At 48.9% G+C, this 20,735-nt stretch overlaps 1 protein-coding gene across 7 annotated transcripts in view; it reads right to left on the bottom strand.

Annotated features, from left to right (window-relative positions):
* The window catches only part of CAMKK2 (calcium/calmodulin dependent protein kinase kinase 2), a 49,065-nt gene that overhangs the window by 22,868 nt on the left and 5,462 nt on the right, over positions 1–20,735 (bottom strand). For all 7 annotated transcript variants that reach the window (XM_037816940.1, XM_037816942.1, XM_037816944.1 and 4 more), the window contains exons 2-6: positions 9,601–10,106; positions 5,970–6,017; positions 5,260–5,313; positions 4,539–4,590; positions 1,818–1,951 (exon numbers count right to left, since the gene is read on the bottom strand). In XM_037816940.1, the coding sequence (XP_037672868.1) occupies positions 1,818–1,951; positions 4,539–4,590; positions 5,260–5,313; positions 5,970–6,017; positions 9,601–10,047 (735 nt within the window). In that variant the 5' untranslated portion in view covers positions 10,048–10,106. The remainder of the gene's footprint in view (positions 1–1,817; positions 1,952–4,538; positions 4,591–5,259; positions 5,314–5,969; positions 6,018–9,600; positions 10,107–20,735) is intronic.

The following is a 20,735-nucleotide window of genomic DNA, read 5'->3' as shown; positions in this document are numbered from 1 at the left end:
ATTTAAAAAAATAATAAATGTAACCCACATAAACAAAACAATTTGGGGTCGTCAATAATTTTTAAGAGTGTAAAGGACTCCTGGCACCAAAAAGTATGAGCACTGCTGATCTAGAGCAGGGACGACAAACTATAGCCTGAGAGCCAAATCTGCTCCCACCCTCACCTTGTTCTTATAAAAACGTGTTATTGGAATGCAGCCACGCCCATTTTATTTAGGTAATATCCCTGGCTGCTGCAATGTCAGGGTTGCATAGCTGTGAGCAGTAATGCCTAAAATATTTATAATCTGTCCCTTTCCGGAAAAAGGTGTCTGACCCTTGGTCTTGAGTAAAGTTTCTCAAACTCTGGCCTGAATCAGAATTGCCTGGAGGCTCATGAAAGCACAGACCGCTGCCTGCCCACGGCTCCCACCCACCCCGGGTGGGATTCCACAGGCCTAGTGTGGGACCCCAGAATTGGTACTTGTAACAAGTTCCCAGGTGATGCTGATGCTGCCAGAGCAAATCCAGGCTGCACCTCGTATGAGCTGTAAGGCCTTGGCACTAGTTACTTAACCTCTCTGTGCCTCAGTCTTCTTCATCTGAAAAATGGGAACAGTAGTAGTGCCTCCTTCATTAGCTTGTGGTGAGGATGAAATGAGATCGTGTACGTGAGGCACTTGCAAGAGTACGTGGCCCGGGTCGATGCTTTGGGACTGTTCAGCAAACAAGAGAAAGTAATAATGACAACAACGCAGCCTTGTGGAGCCCGGTTTTGATGTGAACCACTGGGGCCGAGCTGCCCAGCCCAGGCTGGGGGCACCGTAGGACCAAATGACTTTATTAGCCGATTCCAGAATATGGGGTAGGGAGAACCCAGTTATGGGGTTAAGAGATTTGGCAAACAAGCCTGAGCTCACCCTAGGCACCCCAAGGAATCCCATCTTCCCACACCCTGGGCCCCCTCTCCACGATGCTCAGCAGACCGAGGACACCATCCTGACAGCCTACTCACCCCACCAAGCACTTTACACGCGGACCCCTTGTGATCTCATATGGGCCTCACCCAGTTAGGACAGTGACAACCCTGTTTCACAAAAGAGGGAAGAGAGACTCGGACAAATGACAGCTTGGTCCCATGCTTGGGCCACAGTCCATCCCAGGGCCGACTCCAGGAGCTAGACTTGTAACCACTGCGCACCCCTCTCGCGTGGTCAAGTTTGGTAGGAACATCCTATTGAGGCAGGAATGGCCCCAAAGCAGTAGGACCAGGCTCGGGCTCGTGGAACCCTAGCTCGATTCAATTTCAATTATTCAATTATTCAAAAATTCAATTACAGCCTCTGTCTGTCTGGTCCACCGGAATATTCCCAGCCCATAGAGTTTGCCTCGTGCATAGGAGGACCTGGTAAATGTTGTTTGAATGAATGGAACAAATATTAGCGCTCCCAGGCCTCTAGGGAGCCTCTACTCGGCATCTGGATAAGCAGGAAAACCCACTGCTGCCAAATGCTGCCCTGCCTTTGCAACATGTCAGAGATCTTTTCTGAAAGTCTGAACGAGGCTTTTGGTGGGGTTCCTGTTTCTGTTTACTGGACGCACATATGTGGAGTAGAAAGAGAACCGGCTCCAAAGACAGACAGAAATGGGTCAAGGGCAAGCCACGGCATCCCTCTGAGCCCCAATTCCTTCGTCTGTAAAATGGGGGGAATAAAACAGTCTCAGGGAGGGGGTGAGGATTCCCTGGAATAGTGGGCACACCAGTGCCTGGGGCAATAAATGCTCCCAGCCCTGCAAGAAGCCCTTGCTGTGGCCCTGCTCTCGTGGGCCCGCTCACCTCCACCAGCTTCACCACGTTGGGGTGGTCCAGCTTCTTGAGGATGGCGATTTCCTGGTACACCTGTTCAATGGGGCCCCTGGGCTGGATGCAGCCCCCCTGGGCCAGCCGGGTGCCTCGGGGTGGGGGGCGACCTGGAGGAGACACAAACAGCCCAAGGGTCAGGGACCGAGAGACCTTCCCCGGCAGAGGGTGGCTGCAGATGGGACGACGAGGTGAGTAGCTAATGCTCCCAAGGGCTCTGAACAGCTGCCTGGACTTCCCGTGAACCCCCTCCCTCCATCACAGGCCCCCGTCCAGGGTGGGTGTCAGGAGTCACCCAGGTGGTGGTGGGGGGTCTCGGCAACCTCAGCTCCCAGGTGAGGCTGTCACTCCCTGGGGCTCAGTTTTCTGACTCCATAAAATGGACACAAACACCAGCCTCACCTCCTCCACACATGGGAGCACCAGAGATGTAAAAGGAGGTCAGGGCTGGGAAAGGAAGCCAGAGTCAAGGAGAGCAAGACTCTGCCAGGTGTGATACCTGAAAGGTCACAAGTTCAAGGCCAATGGTCAAAACGTTTCTTCTGTCACAGACTGCAAGGACGTAAGGATCTAGGTTTAGTTAACAGAATTCAGAGTGGAAATCATCAGCCTTTGTAAAGTAAAAGCAAAGGTGCAGGCATCAAAAATAGGAAAAAATGCAAAAAAAAAAAAAAAAAGTTCAAAGTAAAGGGGACGGTACTCAGAGCCTCGTCTAACTAAGTCAGGAGTTGGAAGACAGGCCACAGTGCTGGAACAAGGAAGAAAGTGACAAGCGTTGCTCGAAAAGTTCCCAAAGTAACAATAAAGAAGCTGAAATATGGTATCGCTTGATCGGATGGTTGGGAAAGAGCGGTAGGGAGTGGATTAAGCACATGAAATCCTCATCTGTGATCGGAGGAAGTCAAAAGCAAATATCAAAAATTGGTAAATTGAGAAATAGTGGCATAAGGCCATTATCTGACTTGGAGTTCAGATAAGCAGGATGAACCAGGGGTCCTGGTGTGAGCACACAGTTTAGGTTTTCCTTATCTGCTTTCTGTTTTTTGCGCAAGCTCACATTTTGCCTGGCACTGCGGCAGGCAGCTCAAGCAGCCTCTGCAATGCCTGCCTGCAAGTACATGATCCGACCACAAAACAGTAATTACCAGTTCCTAAAAGAGCAAAGAGTGGGGGCTGCCTGCAGGGAGGGGAGGGGTACGGCCAGGAACTGTTGCTCTCCATTAAAAGCCTCCCTGTTTGGACATGACTCCCAGGGATGAGCCTGGACCTGGCATCGTGGGATTGAGAAAATCTTCACCAAAAGGGGGAAGAGAATTGAAACAAAATCAAGTTTCAGTGGCTGAGAAATTTCAAATGGAGCCGAGAGGTCACTCTGGTGGACATTCTTATGCACTAAATATATACTTTTTAGGTTTTAATGCATTGGAATAGCTAGAAGTAAATACCTGAAACAACCAAACTGCAACCTAGTAGCCTTGATTCTCGAAGACGATTGTATAACAATGTAGCTTACAAGGAGTGACGGTGTGATTGTAAAAACCTGGTGGCTCACACTCCCTTTGTCTAGTATATGGAGAGATGAATAGAAAAATGGGGACAAAATCTAAATGAAAAATAGGGTGGGATGGGGTGGTGGCGGAATGATTTGGGTGTTCTTTTTTACTTTTATTTTTTATTCTTATCTTTTTTCTTTTTAGTGTAAGGACAATGTTTAAAAATTGATTGTGGTGATGAATGCACAACTATATGATGGTACTGTGAACAGTTGATTGTACACCATGGATAATTGTACATAATGTGAATATATCTCAATAAAACTGAATTTAAAAAAAAAAGCTGCCCTGTTCTATGGGATTTTCTTTTTCTTGACATACAATTCAAATGCTATAAAATTCACTATTTCAAAATATATAATTTAGTGGCTTTTACTACATTCACAAGGTTGTGCAACCATCACCACTACCTAATTCCAGATCATTTTCGTCATCCCAAAAAGAAACTCTGAACCATTAGCAGTCACTCTTTATTTCTCCCCAATCCTCTCCTCCTCCCAGCCCCTGGCAACCGCTAATCTCATTTCTGTCTCTGTGGATTGGCCTGTTCTGGACATTGCATTTAATGGGATCATATAATACGTGGCCTTTTCGCTGAGCATCCCGTTTTCAAGGTCCATCCATAGTGTAGCAAGGATCAACACTTCATTCCTTTTTATAGCTGAATAATAGTTCACTGTATGGATAGACCACATTTTGTTTATCCATTCATCTGCAGATGGACACTGGGGTTGTTTCCACTTTGGGGATATTATGAATAATGCCGCTATGAACATTGCGTAGACGCATGTTTTCAATTCCCTTGGATAGACACCAAGGAGTAGAACTGCCAGGTCTCATGGCAACTCTATGTTTAATAACTCCTTGAGGACCTGCCAAACTGTTCTCCTCTATTGGGTTTTTTTTAACTTGATATGTATATTACTTTAATACATGTTTAAAAATAAAAACTAAGAGAGAACCTCAGACTGAGGCCCAGCGTGGTCTTCAGGGCAGGCCCCGAGCAGGGCGGGCATCCACCCAGAGCTCCCTCCTCCCGGCTGCCCAGTGGCAGGGTCGGCAAGGAGCACCATCTGGTGGGCTCTGTCCTGTCCTTCCCTGGCCCCTGCACCCAGGAACAAAGGCCCTGGCCCACCAAACTCACGTGGAAAGCCCGCCTGTCGGATGAGCTTCTTTTTGGACAGGACTTTCATCGCCTGCGGGAGAAAAGACCCAGTGCCCAGGTTAAGCAGTGAGGAGGGTGGTTTCCCATCCCTCTGAGGCCTGCCCAAGTTCTCACTCCCTCGGCAACCTCGGGACAATGTAGTGAGTGCCTTGTCACCGGAGGTGATCAAGCTGCCACTGGGTTGCATGGGGGGCCAGACTCCCAGGGTCCTGGAGACCACAAGACCTGGTACCTGCAGCCACTGAATCAAGACATGAGTGAGCTGGAGTGATGAGTGAAGGGGATGACTCTTCTACAAGTGGGAAAACTGAGGCTCCAAGGTCATATCACTTACTCAAGGTCACACATTTAGAACATGGGTGAGCCAGGATTTGAACCCACATCGAACTGTCTCCAGAGCCTCAGCTGCAAAGGCAATTTGTGTCTCTACTGTATTGTGTTCAGTGCAATGGAAAATAAAAATGGCAGCCCAGAGAAGGCAGTAAGATAAGAGATGCCTATTGAATGAATAACTCTTCCTGGGCCAAAAATTCACCCCCCATTTCCCCATCTGTAAAAGGGGAACACTGCTTCCTTCCTGACACATAAAATGACCTAAGAATGAAATGAGACATGGCTATGAAAACCTTCCAAGAAGCCGAGTGCTACAGACGTTTTCTTTGAATAAGGACAGGGTGGGGAGGGGGAGGTGGATACTCACATAGTAGGTGTTGTCATTCTCATTGTAGGCCAACTTGACCACGCCGTAGGAGCCCTGGATAAAGGGAGATGCCCGTGACATACTATCCAGCAGTTAGGATCTGCAAAACGAGGACCCTAATACAGAAGCTGCACACTGGCCAAATCTGCCCTGCAATTGTGTTTCATTGCACTCACAGAGTTTTTACAAAGCTTGAATTCACTGCCAACATTGAAAAGTAGAGAGAGTTCATATAAAAAAATCCAGATTCCCAGCTTCTTTTAAAAAAAACAGAAGATCTGCAGGAAGCCCTCATTTGCATATGTTAATGGTTTGCCACAGACCTCACTACTCCCTACTGTATAACAGCTAGCCCGCTTCGCTCATTTATATCACTCACATGGTCTTTATTGGCATGTGAGTTTTTGACCCATGCACTGATACTGACCACTGGCTGAAACCAGAATACTTTAGGAATAAAAATAATAATGTTATGGGAATGCAACATTGCCATGGCGACATGGGATTTCCCTAGAAGCTTTTGCAGAAACTCACTTAGTTTTAAGATGAAAACAAACAAACAAAATGCTGGGCCATTAATGACAAAACCCACTGCCCCCAACTTGGCTGGCCCCCAAGGACTCCTCTCCCACCTCTGCCGGTTTCCCACTACAGTATCTGAGACGTCCCTGGTGAATGCAGAAAAGCAGCCTGGCTCCTGGGATATTTACCTTTCCAATTTCGTCCTTCAGCGTGTACTGATTCAGCTGCACACAGTCCTGGAGGGATGGGAGAGACACAAGAAAAATGAATTGTAAGTTTGCAGCTAGCTAAAATTTTCACAAACAAAACACATCCATGTAACCAGGAACCAAATCAAGAACCAGAACATTCCCAACCCCCAGGATCCCAAGTCAAGGCAATGCCCAGTCCCTGTCCCTCCAAAGGTGACCAGTACCCTGACTCCAACAGCCTGGAATTTGCTTGTTTTTGTACTTTATAAAAATGCAATCATATAGTACATTTTCTTTTAGCACCCACTTTTTAAAAGGCTGCTCCCACAATTAAAAGTTAATTTTAAAGTAAGTAATCCAAGACTGCATTCCCCTGTAACAATTTAAAGTGTTTCAAGAGAAGACAAAAATTTTTTAGGTAATACACAAAAAATACAAATCATTTCTTTTAAAGTGGACTTCATCAAAATTTAAAACTTATGCTTTTCAGTACACCAATAAGAAAATGAAAAGGCAATCCACAGACTGGGAGGAACTATTTGCAGCACATTTAACGACAAAGCACTGGTGCCCATAATATAAAAAGAAATCTTACAACTGAATAATAGGAAGACAAACAACCCAATTAAAAAATGGGCAAAAGATTTGAACAGACATCTGTCTCACAAAAGAAGATCTTCAGATAGCCAAAAAGTGCATGAAAAGATGCTTAACATCGTTAGTCATCTGGGAAATGCAAATTAAAAATCACACCCATTAGAATGGCTAAAATCAAGAAAGCTGACCATACCAAGTGTCGACAAGAATGTGGATCAAATGCAAGTTCATACATTGCTGGTGAGAATTAAAATGATGCAGATCTTGGAAAATAGTTGGCAGTTTTTTAAAAATGCTGAACATACACTTACCCTGTGATACAGCCTTTCCACTCATAGGTATTTACCCAAAGAAAATGAAAAATATGTCCACGTAAAGAATCACATACAAATGTTCATAACAGCTTTATTAGTAATGGTCGAAACAACCCAAATGTCCATCAAGGAGTGAATGGATAAACAAAATGTGGTTTATCCATCCAATGGGATACTATTCAGCCATAAAAAGTACCAACTATTAATACCTGCACCAACATGGGAATATCTCAAAATCATTATTCTGGGAAAGAAAGCTAAGTTAAGAAAGAGTACATTTGTAAAATTCTAGAACTTGCAAAATTAACCTATGATAGAAGCAGGTCCATAGTTCCCTGGAAACAGGAAAGCAGAGCTGGGGTGGATTTGGGGGCATGATGGAAATGTCTGCTATTATGATTGTGGTGATGGTTTCACAGGTGTACATATGACATCTATATGTCAAAACTGATCATATTGTACACTTCAAGTATATGCAGTTTAATTTACTTCACTTATACCTCATTATAATTAGGGGACATTTTTCAAGTGATGCAAGAAATAAAATTAGAAAAAGAAACATGATAGAAAACAAAAATTAAAGCAATACAGATAAGGCTAAAGTTCCCTTTAATGCCCCCTCCCCAATTCTAGTCCTCTCCTCTCAGTTTGGTATATAACTTTACAGGCCTCTTCTATGTAAATGCACACACATATGCACCTGCAGAAAATACATGGGGTTTGGGAGGCTAAAATGGTGCCACACTAAATCATTTCTCAACTTCCTCTTCTTGTTCAATAGTGTCACTGGAGACAGTTCCAGGACAGAATGCACACATATCCCTGTGCCTTTGGATCTGCTGTACGGAACTCCACAGCTGACGTAGCCCCCTTCTCCACCCCCCACCCCTCACCGACTACTTCCAATGTTTCTCCCAAGTGCTGCTTTCATTCCCCTGAGTCCTGAACGGCTGTGGCAAGTAGAGATGGGGGCTGGGGAGCTGCCCGAAGGGGGCTCATTGCCTCCTAATCCAACCCCCACAAGCTGCTGGATTTCTCTTCCCAGAGTCCACTCTGACCACGTTATTCCTGGGCTCCCCACTGCTCCCAGGATCAAGTTCTGACTCCATGGGCCTGGCCATCAAGGCCCACCAGGGCTCTGTCCATGGCAGTGTCACTTACTCACTCAATATCAGTCCCCTCCTTCTTCCTTATAAATAGGACTCTGATTTTGTGGGTGCCAATGTCCCAGGCTGGAAAACTACATTTCCCAGCATTCTTTGCAGCTAGAGGGTGGCCATGTGACTATGTTCTGGCCAGTGGCAGGTAGGCAGAAGTTGTTGCATAGCACTTCCAGGAAAAGAGAACTAACTCAGGAGGCGGGTACCCTGCCTGGAATGCTGATGTGAAAGTTAGAGCTACAGCAGCCATCTTGAGGCTTTTAGGACAAATGCAACATCATGGAACCACCTTGGCTAGAATGTCTAGCTCCAGACTTATTTTACATGCTAAGGAAGCCCTATCATGGTAAAGCCCGCTGCTGGGCTTTCTTTCTCTAAGCTAACTCAATTCTAACTAATATGAACTCAAACTATCCCTCCAGCCTCATCTCCACACTGCCCCCCATGATGGGCCCCACACTCCAGCTGAATGAACCACTCATCACCTCTGAGTCTTTGCTCGTTCTGTGCACCCACCTGGAGTGAACTCTCTTGTACTCATCTCCAAGTTTTAAAGTTTTGCCAAGTCTTCAAAATGTAGTGAAACATCAGCCACTTTAGAAAGCTATTCATGATTTCAAGTCTCCTCCCCAATTAAGTTCATTCATTCCTTCAACAAATATTTTTCAGCTCCCACTATGCTCCAGGCACTAGGTGCTGAGGACACAGCAGTGGAGAAGAATGTTCTACTGGAGCTCACATTGTAGGAGGAGGCAGGAAACAAGCACTTGACCAAACAGATAATCCCACAGCGCTGCATGCTTTGATGGAAAATAAATAGGGCCAAAGGCTAGGGAGGGCTGGGACTGCTTTAGAGAGGGCGGTAGAGGACCCCTTCCAGGAAGGTGACTTTTGAGTCGAGATCTGCATGACAGAGAGTGTCAGCCTTGCAAAGATTGAAGATCGAAGATCGCTGGGTGGTGGGGCAGGGAACTGGTTCCAAGCAGAGGGGACTGCAAGGGTAAAGGTCCTGGGGTGGGAGTAAGCTTGGGGTCTCTGAGAAACATAAGAAGGGAAGATGCAGGTGGAGCTCTGTGAGAGCAGGGGAGTTGGGAGGGGCAAAGCATGCAGGGCCGGAAACTCTCCTGGAAGTTAGAACAGGGATGAGATGGGATGAAGCACCTAAAGTGTCCATAAGAGGAGCCATCACTGCGGTGACCCACCATGTCCCCTTGTCAGTGTGCCCAGCAGCACACCCAGCACAACATCCCTCTATGGGGCAGGGGTGCAGCTCCCCTCTGGCTCCTGGAGCCCGTCCTGCCCACACTCACAGCCGCACCCCCATCCATATCCCTCAGGGCTCGTGGGCCTTGCTGTCTCCCAGGCTCCCCAGAAGGATGGAGCCCCGGGGATCCACCTGAGTGACCAGCTGGGGGAGGTGCCCTTTGCAGACTGCACCCCGTTCCCTGCCTCCTCTCCCCAGCCCTCTGCAGGGCCTCCTGGGACCACCCCCGCAGGAAGTTGCACTCGCATCCTTCTGGGGGCCCCTGGGAAGCAAGTGGCCCCCAGCTCACGCACCTGCAGACCAGTGATGGAGACGTGGTGAGACTCGACGGTGGGCCGCCGCGGCAGCCGGGGCGAGGACTGCGGGGAGCCCACGGGCGAGTCCCCACAGCAGCGCCCGTTCACGTCGGGGCTGCCGCCGCCCGCCGGGCCCGGGGGCCGCTCCTGCAGGGAGAGCTTGCGACCGGCCAGCAGGGGCCGGGCCTGGGGTTCGGGGGCGTCGAGGCGGCCCTCGCGGCCACGCGCCTCCATGGGCCGGTCCCCCGCACGGCCCGGCTGGCACTCGGGGACCGCGAGGAAGGACTCCATGCCCAGGCGGATGCTCAGCGAGGACAGGCCCCGCAGGGCCTCGCAGGGCTTCGGGCCGTCGCTGCTGCTGCTGCTGCTGCCGTCCCCGCCCCCCAGCTCATCCTGGGGGGCGGCCGGGTCGCTGCTGGGCTGGCTAGAGACGCATGATGACATGGTGCGCCCGCCAGCTGCATCCAACACGCCGGGGCGCGCCCATCCAGCACGGGGGCTGCCTGCAGAGAGAGGAAGGGTCAGCACCGGCGGGGAGGGGGCCCCTCTCCTGGCCCCCGCCGGCGCCTGGATCCTGCCTCGGTTTGACAGCCTAAAATAAATCTTGCAAAACAAAGTAATGGATGCCACTGAACTGTACACTTAAAAATGGCTAAAATTGTAAATATATATATGCTACCACAATTTTTTTAAATGTGCTAACGGGGAAATCCATAAAACAGAAAGTAGATTAGGAGTTGAGGGATGGGTGCTGGTTGGATCAGAGTCAGGATGGCTAAGGAGTATAGATTTCTTTTTTGAGATGAGAAAAATATTCTGAAATTGACTGGTGTTGGTTGCACATATCTGTGAATATACTAAAAACCAACAAATTGTACATTTTAAATAGGTAAATTGCGTGGCTGTGAATTATATCTCGATAAAGCTCTTAGAACTGTTTTTAATTTTGTAAAACATGATGCAATCGGCTCTCTGAATCTGCACAGAAAAGCATGTTCTACACCTCTTTATTTTAAAATCCCCTTCCTACACACCAGAACAAGAATTTTAAACTCAGATTCCTCCTACAGGAACCGAGGATGAGAAAGCCCCCAAATAGAGCATGCATGTCCCTATAAGGGAAACAGCTACTTCCAGCACAAGCCAGTTGTTGTTAAGCAGGGATTTGGGCCTAGGATTGTCTGGGTTTCCCTTTTTTTTTTTTAAAGAAGCCCTAAATCCAGGATATTGGGTGACATCTCCTCATGTTTGTAGTTAGCAATTATTCCAAATATTTTCAAATGGTGTGCAGGCCAAGTAAAACATTTCCACATAGCCGCCTCTGGGATGCAGACCCTCACAACAGCGCTTAACAGTTTACAAAACATCTCCCACAGACCAGCATAGCTTCCCCTAGGTTGTTGGTTTGTTATTATTACCCCCATTTTATAAAATGGGGAAACTGAGGCTCAAGGGAGGGGAGCCTGGGCTCTGGGCTTGTCCTCAGTTGGTGCTTCTCAGCTGAGGAGTAGGAGGCAGGAGACGCCCAGTGGGTGGATGGGCCCGGGGTCTGTGCTGCTGTAATGCCAGGTGCAGCACAGCTAGAGGCAAATGTTTCCCCACCTCAGCCACAGCTACATCTTCCCGGCTGGTCCCCGGCAAAACATAATGTGAAGTCACTGGCTAAAAAAGCCTGACCTCACTGCGTTAGACAGTAAACTCCCTCCGTCCCTGGGACAGAACATTAACCTTTCATTCATGTGTTTGACATGTCCTTCTGGACAAACGTCACAGGCGCCACTGGAATTCAATGAGCACATCGGTGGACGTGGAGGGTGGACAAGACGGGCTCTTGAGGGGTGGCCGCGCAGCATCGGGGATGTACCGACTGCCACTGACTTGTTCACTTAAAGATGGTGAATTTTACATTAGTTGAACTTCACCTCCATAGAAACAAAAATGACAAACCTTAAGAGTAGATGATATCACTAGGAATGGAGAGAGAGAAACTGCACTTGCAAAGGCCCCGTGGCAGAAGGGAGAGAGTGCTCTGCTTTCAAGAATGTGAAAAGGCCCATGTGGCTGAGCAGAAAGTCAGGGTGGTTGGGGCTGAGGCCCAGGGTGGGGATCTGGATCTTCGTCTTCAGAGCCTTGGAAGACATTGACAGGTTGTAGGTAGAGGAATGACACAATTAGATCAGCATTTCTAAAAGATGCCGGAAAGAAAAAGGAAGGGCTCTCTGTCTGGGTGCCAGGAAAATGGTGGGCGCTCAATAAGGACTTTATCACTGTGTAAAATGATCCTCTTGTTGACACTGGGAGGTGGAGGGATAGAGAGGAAGGGAAGAACGAAGAACTGATGGCAGCAGAAAGCCAGTGCTCCCCGGAGGATCTGTCTGTGGGCAGAGAAATGCCACCTGGCCCTTCTGGAATGGTCCTTCAGGAAGTATTTCTTGACCGTCGTCTGTGTCAGGCCATAGTGCATGGATAGTGGAGTACACAGACAGGGTCCCTGCTCTGTGAGATGGAAAATCCACCTGGAAAGGCACTGAAGAGACAACCACGGCATCCGGAACAGACTTGGGCACAAGTTATGACCACCCATGCACAAAGAAAGATAAAGAACCCAATCAGGGAACAAGATGCCAGCCTTATTTACTGGAAGAGCAGTGCTCCTCGAAACCACAGTGGGATACCACCGCACACCTACTAGGATGACAATAATCAGAAAAATAATAATAACAAGTGTTGGCGAGGGTGTGGAGAAATTGGAACCCTGTGCATTGCTGGTGGGAAGGTAAAATGGTGCAGCCGCTGTGGAAAACAGATTGGCAGTTCCTCGGGAAGTTAAACACAAAATTACCATATGACCCGGCAATTCCACTCCTAGGTATATTCCCAAAAGGAATGAAAACAGGTGTGTAAATTATTACATGTAAACACATGCTCATAGCAGCTTTATTCACACTGTCATCTGGTGAATGAATAAACAGAACGTGGTCTGTCTGCACAATGGAACATTATTCAGCCGTAAAAAGGAATAAAGTTCGGATGCATTCTATGACATGGATGAACCATGAAAACACGATGCTGAGTGAAAGAAGCCAGACCCAAAAGGACAGATATGGTATGATTCCACTTATATGAAATATCTAGAACAGGCAAATTCATAAAGACAGAAAGTAGACTAGAGATGACCAGGGGCTGGTGGATGGGGTGGGAGGTTATTGCTTCACGGGACCAAAGTTCCTGTTTGAGATGATGAAAAAAACAGACAGTGGTGATGGTTGCCCAACGCTGTGGATATAATTAATGTCACTAAATTGTACACTTAAAAAAGGTTAAAATGGTAACTTTTATGTTTTCTATATATATACACCACAATAAAGAAATAAATCAAAACAAAAAATAAAACCACAATGAAATATCTTTTTTCATCTATCAGATTGGCAAAGACGAAACATTTACTAACACTACTATGGCGAGGCTATGCACAAGCACACACGCCCCACGTTGCTGGTGAGAGTATAAATCGGTTGCCACCTTGTGGAGGGAAATTCATCAATATCTAACAAAATTCCAAATGCATGTACCCTTTGCCTTAGTGATTCCACAGCTGCAAATTTATCCTATGGCCAACCTCACACATGCAGAAAACGATGTATGCCCAAGATCATTCCAGGAGCGTGGTTTTAAACCACCCACAGGGAACCGAGTGAACAAAATGAAGTCTATCACTCTGGGAGAAAACCATGCATTCATTTAAAAAATGAGATGGCTCTGTCTGTCCCAGTATGAGTTAGCTCTGAGACACAATGTTACGTGAACAAAACCAAAGCATCAGTGTGCCGCTGTTAGCTAAAGGACAGACGTGCATGCACAATTGGTGCTGCAAGGAATGTTTCTGGAAAGACACCGAGGAAGTGGCAGCAGAGAAGGTCTCGAGGGAGAGAAGCAGTTTGCAGGGGTGGAGGACAGGGTGGCAGAGACTTACTTTTCACTATATACATTTTAGTTTTTGTACTGTGTGCACACAGTAACTATTCAAAAAACAAATTTTCAAAAGAAAGAAAATAACTGTAACTTCGATAGGAGGTAGGATGATAAGGCCTAGGGGCTGGGGGCCACTTGGGGTGGGAGGGAGGGGGTGGGTTCCATCTTCTTTCCCTCTCTCCTGTCCCTTACTGCATCTGAGAATGAATTGACTCTGGGCTCACGAAGGGACACGACCCAAGTTCAGTGTTCTCCATGGCCTCAGGCGCTGTCACGTTTCACGTTACATCCCTTTCTGCCATCCTTGTCTCCCGGCAGGGGAAAAGCCAGGCTGTGAAGCTGGTCTGTTCGGGATCACCCTCATCCCAGCTCACTGTGGACGGGCAACCCAGCCTCTTGCAGCTTCAGTTTTCCAGTCCATAAAATGAGTCCCCACCAGACAGTCACGAGGACCAAATGGGGTAAGCACTCGGCATCATGCCTTGCACGTGGTCTGGTGCCCAAAAAAGCTCTTCTTTTAGCAAATGCCTTTTGGCTGGCAACTACGGGCTGGGCTATGTTCCAGAACGTTCCTGAGGGGCTGATGGCAAGCAGGGCTGCGGCCAGCTCGTGCAAACCACAGCTCTGGCCATGGGAGCTGCCTCCCCCGGGCAGGAGAGCAGCTCGGGGGCTGTCCTCCCTCCCAGACAGGCCAGGACTGCTCCTGCAGACAAATCTAAGCCTGGCAGTGCCCAGAAACAGTCAATGGAGATTTTTTTTTTCTTGCCCACAGAAAAACAATTGCTTATCGACTTCTACTCCAGACCAAGGACACCAGGCCATTCGCCCCCGGCAAACGTGCTTTTAATCAGATAAAAGCACCCAGGCCTCCTTCCCAGCCTCTGACGGGAGCCTTTGCGGTCTGGAGGAGGGAGGAGAGGAGAAGAATGTGGAAGGCAGGGGCATCTGTCGTGGAGGGGGCAGGTATGTCCAGGTCTCAGCGAAGAGGAGCCCAGGACAGCCCAGCCCCAGCAGTGCTCAGGCCACCTGCGGATGGGTCTCGGGTCTGCAGCAAGGCCTCGGGGCCTGGGCTTGGCCATTTGGCCTGACGCAGACCCCTCCCAGACTGGATGGCTTCTCCCAGCTCACCCACCCCTGCACAGCCTAAGCCAGATCCCTTTAAGGATGCACAAAACACGCGGTTGTGGTGACAGCAGTTGCTAACACTCAGCCAAGCATCTATCCTATGCCAGGTATGGGCTGGCAGCTCCACCTGTGTCACTCAGTCCTCGAGGGCCCCCTGCCAGGGAAGCACTCTTAAGCATTCAATTTTGGGGGGGCCTAGAATAAGACCTTTCTGCAAAACCATGTGGGTTTAACAAAATGCACAGAGTCCTCTTCCCGGCACCTCCTGCCCCAACCCTGGGTTGGTCCCCATGATATCCAAGCAGGTCCAGCCCCGATGGCCGCCCCCTGGTGACCAGATGCTTCCTGGGGCACGTGGTCCCAGGATGGAGCCAGGAGGAAAGCATGCTCTCCTGCCTCTGCTGGGAGCAAGAGCCACGGGCTGCAAGCAAAAGTTTGCCCGGTTCCCAGGGGCCATCTCCAACCTGCTGCACCATGCAGAGCCCCTGGCAGAGCCACCCGCCCAAGAGGCCAACGGAGGTGCCAAGGACATGTCCCCAACCCCGAGAGGCACACCGTGCACAGGGTCCCGTGGGGTCGCCTTGTCTGGACACCACGGGACAACAAAGGGACCTGAAATAGCTCCAAGGATCGCTGCCAAGGCCAGGGACCACGGGCTCAGCCAGCTGCATCCTCTCACACGTGGGAAAACCGAGGCTCAGGGAGGACCTCAAGGAAATTCACATGTTCACTTGTTCTATCTACAAATAATTCTTGCGGACCTACTATGTGCCCGGCAAGCAAAACAGATGTGGTTTCTGCCCTGAGGGATTGACAGGCTAGTGATGGAAAATTTAAAAAAAAAAAAAAAAAAAAAAAAACATTTAAAACTAGTCATATGTCACATACATAAATGGAACTTGTTTGTTACAAGTTTAAACTTCTGATCTAGGAATGGGTGGTAAGGAGTAGTTTTGAAGTTGCACTTTAGAAGTATGTCTGATGCACATTCCATGGCTTTGATATGTAGCTACTGCAAGTAAGTCATGTTGGCTCGCGGATACCAGCCCTTTACACGATATGGGCATTAAATACATGATTGTGATTTTCTCCCCTGTGTCATATTGGAAATCTACCATTGGTTATGGAAGAATTGTAACTCTAACATTTCACCAGATTGGAGCACAGATTATGTCTCACTCTTTTGTTATTAAACAGATTTTTTTCCCCCAAGTGCAGAAAAAGAAAAACACATGGGGTTCCTTAAAGAGTTAAACACAGAGTTATCACATGCCCCGGCAAGCCCACTTCTAGACGTATGCCAAAGGGAACTGAACACAGGGCGCCAAGCAGCACGTGTCCACAGCAGCGTTATTTACAAGACTCAAAGGATGGACGCAACCCAAGTGTCCATTTGACAGATGAACCCAAATGTGGTCTATCCCTGCAATGGAACATTATTCAGCCACAAAAAGGGATGGGGTTCTGATCCATGCAATGACATGGATGAACCATGAAGACATCATGCTGAAGGAAAGAAGCCAGACCCAAAACGTCAAATATTGGATGATCCCACCTATATGAAATATCTAAAATAAGGAATTCATAAGACATAAAGTAGATTAGTGGTTACCAGGGGCTGGGCAGAGAGAAGAATGGGGAGTTAATCGCTTAATATGTACAAAGTTTCTACTCTGGAAAGATGAAAAATTCTGGAAATAGATAGTGGTAATGGTTGCACAACCATGTGAATGTAACTAATGCCACTGAATTGCCCACTTAAAAATGTTTAAAATAGCAGATTTTTGTTCTATTTTACCCCAATAAAAAAAATTAAAAAAAAAAAAAAAAAAAAAAAAGGAGATACATGGCTCTATGAGCTCAAACTGGGGGAGAGAAAACCAGGGTGCTGAAGAGAGCAGCAGACAGAATGCTTCAGCTCTGAGTGGGAGGAGGCAGCTGGGGGCCTCAGCTAAGGAAATTCATCCTGGCTGAGGGGCGGGGGTGCCGAGAAGGTTCCAGGTGGGGAAAGGGCTTCCAAGAGGCCCCGCGGCAAGAGGGATGGGGGTAAGGGTGGAAAGAGGGGCCCAGGCCGGAGCTGCAGGGGCGAGGATTGTGGGAGGGGGCTGGAGGGGGCTGGATCAGGACAGCTTTGTGGGGGAAGGAAAAGGACACTCGAAGGCACAGAGCTTGCACCCTACTCCACTGGCATTAGGGTGCAGGGGGCCGAAGGGCCACTGGCTCAGTGACTTTGGCCGATGCCTGAGGGTGACAGGGCGGGGGGCACAGCGGTTCGATGCCAATGGACAGACAGCGCCCGAGGGCCATGAGTCGGGTCCACTCCCCCTCGCCAAGCAGTCCTAGCAGAGCTGTGATGCCGGCTCTCCTTGAACTCCTGGAGGGGGCCGTGAAAACGGAGGGCCTCCCCGAAGGCAAAGCCCTCCTTTGTCGGATGGCTGGAAGGACGTCCACAGACCCTGTCCCACCACAGCCCCTGGAGCCAAAAGGTTGCAGAGGTGACTCTCAGATGACAGCGGGTCCCCGGCGTTTTGTTTGCCCTGCCCCACATTTAAAACGATTTGATTTAGAGACCAACATCTAAAAGCTGGGAGGCTTCCGATAAAAGCCTAAATGCCCTGCCTCTCTTGAATAGTTGGGCACGCAGAGAACACTGGGACCACATTATTTGAACTGGGTTGAATAATGCCCTCCACCCCCCAAATTCAAGTCCACCCCGAACCTGTGATGTGCCTTCCTTGGAAACGGTCTTTGCAGCTGTCATCAGGTTAAGACAAGGTCATCCTGGGGAAGGGTGGCCCCTAATGCAACATGACAGGTGTCCTTGTAGGAAGAGAGAATTGTGGACAGACTCCCAGAGGGAGGCAGAGGCTGCAGCGACACAGCTACGAGGGAAGCAAGGCCAAGGAACACAGACGGTGGCCACCAGAAGCTGCAGGGGGCAAAAAGGGCCCCCTCCCAGGGGCTTTGGAGGGTGTGTGGCTCTGCTGACACCTTGATTTTGAACCCCTGGACTCCAAAACAGTGAGAGATGAATTTCTGTTGTTTATAGCCACCCGGTTTGTGGTCATTTGTTACAGCAGACCCAGGAAGCGAACACGAGCTCTTTGCAGCATTTGTCAGGGAACACGCTCGCCAGCACGCCACAGTTCTCACCACTCCCTGCTGCCTCCCGACACTAAGGACAGGCGCCAGCTGCCCTCCACTTGTCTCATGTCTCCCTCACCCCTACAGGTGTCCGAGTGTGCAGCTCCTGCTTTGAGGGTCATCAGATGTTGGAGCTAAAAGGGCAGACACCAGCAGTCACTGTTCCAACCAGTTCATTTCACCGATGAGAAAACAAGACTCAGAAAGGTTTACTGCTTTGCCCAAAGTCACACAGTGGTTTCAGGCAGAGCTGAAATTGGTCTGGGTTTCCCAGGAAGGGGCTAGAAACTAAAGGCACAGCCTTGCAACATCTACGGATTGTGTCCTGAGTAAAGTCCAGGCTGAGCCACATGCCCTAACAAAGGGGAGCACAGAGCACATCCCTCCACTCTCCTGGGACCCCCCGTGTGTTTGAGGGGAGGCAGTGAAGGCACAGTGTCTTCTGAAATGCACAGGATTTGGGCACAGAAACATTCATCCGACTAACTCATAAGAGCCGTGGCTTTGCCTCTTTTGTTTACTGCTGGACTCCAGATCCCAGAACCTTCTAGAACACTGTTGGCACAATGAATATTGGCTGAAGGTGGCTGCTTATTTCAACCATCCTAAGGCCACTCAGAAGTGGCCTAGAATCGACGTTCCTTCATTCTGACAACAGCAGCCTGATTTACTTCTGGGAACCGATCCCTTCATGTGAGAGATCACCCCAAGAAGCTGTTCATCTACGACTCAAGCCTGGACAACTGGGCACCAATTGCTCTGGCCAAGGGATTGATTCTAGAGTGGATGCATGACCCACGTTGGTCTACCGAAACATAGTCAAGGATTTTATGGAAGTGTTGAGAAGAATGAACGCCTCTCTTTCAAAGGAATTTAGAGCTTTGAGGATGTGCTTCTGGATTTACCAGGGGCTGTGGAGAAGTCTGCTGAGAATGACGTCAACAGAGAGAGAAGAGAGGCTGCAGACACTGTCTGGACACCTGGATCCAACCATGCCTGAAACTCATGAACTCAGGAATTTTTTTTAAACTTACATGAGCCAATAAACATTTTTGCTTATGCCAGTTTGTGATTGGTTTGCTGTCACTGGCAACAAAGGGTCCTGACTGACAGATGATACAGAGTTGACTGACAGCAAAGCTTTTCCACAGAGCTCCCTGTTGGGCTGTTCAGTTCCCTACAGCCTAAGGCTCCCATCTACGCCAAACTGCCAGGCAGCTGCAAGTCCCCTGGCAGCCAGGAAAGCCTTCACCTTGACACTCAGGCAGAAAGCAACAGCTGCAAAGCCTTTTGTTGTCATTATTTTAATCTTTTTTATCTTAAAAGAAAAAAAAATCAAGGGAGTGGGAGGCAAGGAGCAATGAGCAGAGTGAAGGGACAAAAGTGACTGGCCCTTTAGTCCTGCTAAAAATAGTCACAGTAGCTGTGGTATTTGAGGATGTAGTAACAGTGGTGGCTCACTTAATAGCCACAACAGCCTTGGGAGTCAGTTGCTGATACCCTATTTCACTAGGCAGGAAGCTGAGGCACAGAGAGCCTGACCAACTTACCCAAGATCACACAGCTAAAAACTGACCAAGAAACAAAGCGCTTTGAGTGGCCCAGGTTTAAAATCAAAGGCTCCTGGAGGGGTGGAGTTTCGTGATTGGGATTTAGCCTCTGCAACTGCAGACCTGACCCCACCCCTTCTCCTTAGCTGTGGGACCTTGGGAGATACCAAAAACCTCGTGGGAACGTTGCAAGGTTAAAAGTGCTAACACAAGGGTACACGGTAAATGCCCACCACACAGAAGCCGCTGCCAAGAAAGGTCTTGAACGTGATCAAGTTCTATTAAAACAAAAACAATTTATCTATAATCCCACCATGGTAACCTGACTCTTTCCATCTTCCCCTCTAACCCGTGTCCATATGCATCACATTTTACAAAACTGAAAAGGGTGTGCCTATAATTTCACATCTTTGCTTACTTGGGTTTAAGAATTGGCACATGCTTTCACACGGCTTTCGTAATCAACGTACCAGTGGCTGCAGATAAAATCGAGGAGACTCAGGGGGTGGAATGACCTCCCCAAGGGAGCCCAGCAAGCTCACGGCCGGAGTGGGAACTAGAACCCAGAGCCCAGACCCCCGCAGCCCAGCGCCCTTTCTCTACAGCCACGGACACTCACTGGGCAGCTTCACCCGTCTGAGTCCACAGGCAGCTCATGTTCCAGCAGTAATTATGCATCACTGAGAGCGCGGCCCAGTCACGCGGGTCAGGCACCTGCAGCCAGGTGCATACTGGGGGCCTCAGCCTTGAAGCGGGGGTGGGGTGGGAGGTGGAGAAAGTGTGGCGTAGTGGGTGTGTGTATGGTGGGGGAGGTAATTTAGAAATGGGAGGTAGGAACCACCTTAATTCCCTCCTCTCCTTCCACCGAATCCCTCCCAACCTTTCACTGAACCAAAAGGAACCAACTAGAAGTTCCATTCGTAATGCAAAGAAAAGACATCAATTCAAGCTTTCTGCTGCCTGGCAGGATGGAGGCAGAGGGGCCAGCTCAGCACCCACGGCCTGGCCCGCCCACAGCCCTACCCCTCTGTCTGCTCGGCTGTCTGGGGGTGAGGCTAAGGGGTGACGAGGGCCTGGGGACAGTCTGCAGCTTTCCATGCCCGTCCCTGCTTCTGGCACCCAGAGGGCAGGAGAACTGTCTGGGATAAACATAAATAAAACTCTCTCGCCTCCAGAGACTTTGAAGTCAAGACCCTAATGCACCTTTAAAACCCCCCAAAAGGAGGTGTCTTCATTTCCCGTGGCTGCCTTTACAAAGTACCCTGAACCAGGGGGCTTAAAACCACAGAAATGTTTTCTCTCACAGTTCAGGAGGCCAGAAGTCAGAACTCTAGGGGGGAA

The sequence above is a fragment of the Choloepus didactylus genome, chromosome 23 (genome assembly GCF_015220235.1).
Source record: "Choloepus didactylus isolate mChoDid1 chromosome 23, mChoDid1.pri, whole genome shotgun sequence".
NCBI lineage: Eukaryota > Metazoa > Chordata > Mammalia > Pilosa > Megalonychidae > Choloepus > Choloepus didactylus.
The sequence above is the reverse complement of the archived record's forward strand: the minus strand, read 5'-3'. Positions and strand labels throughout refer to the sequence as shown.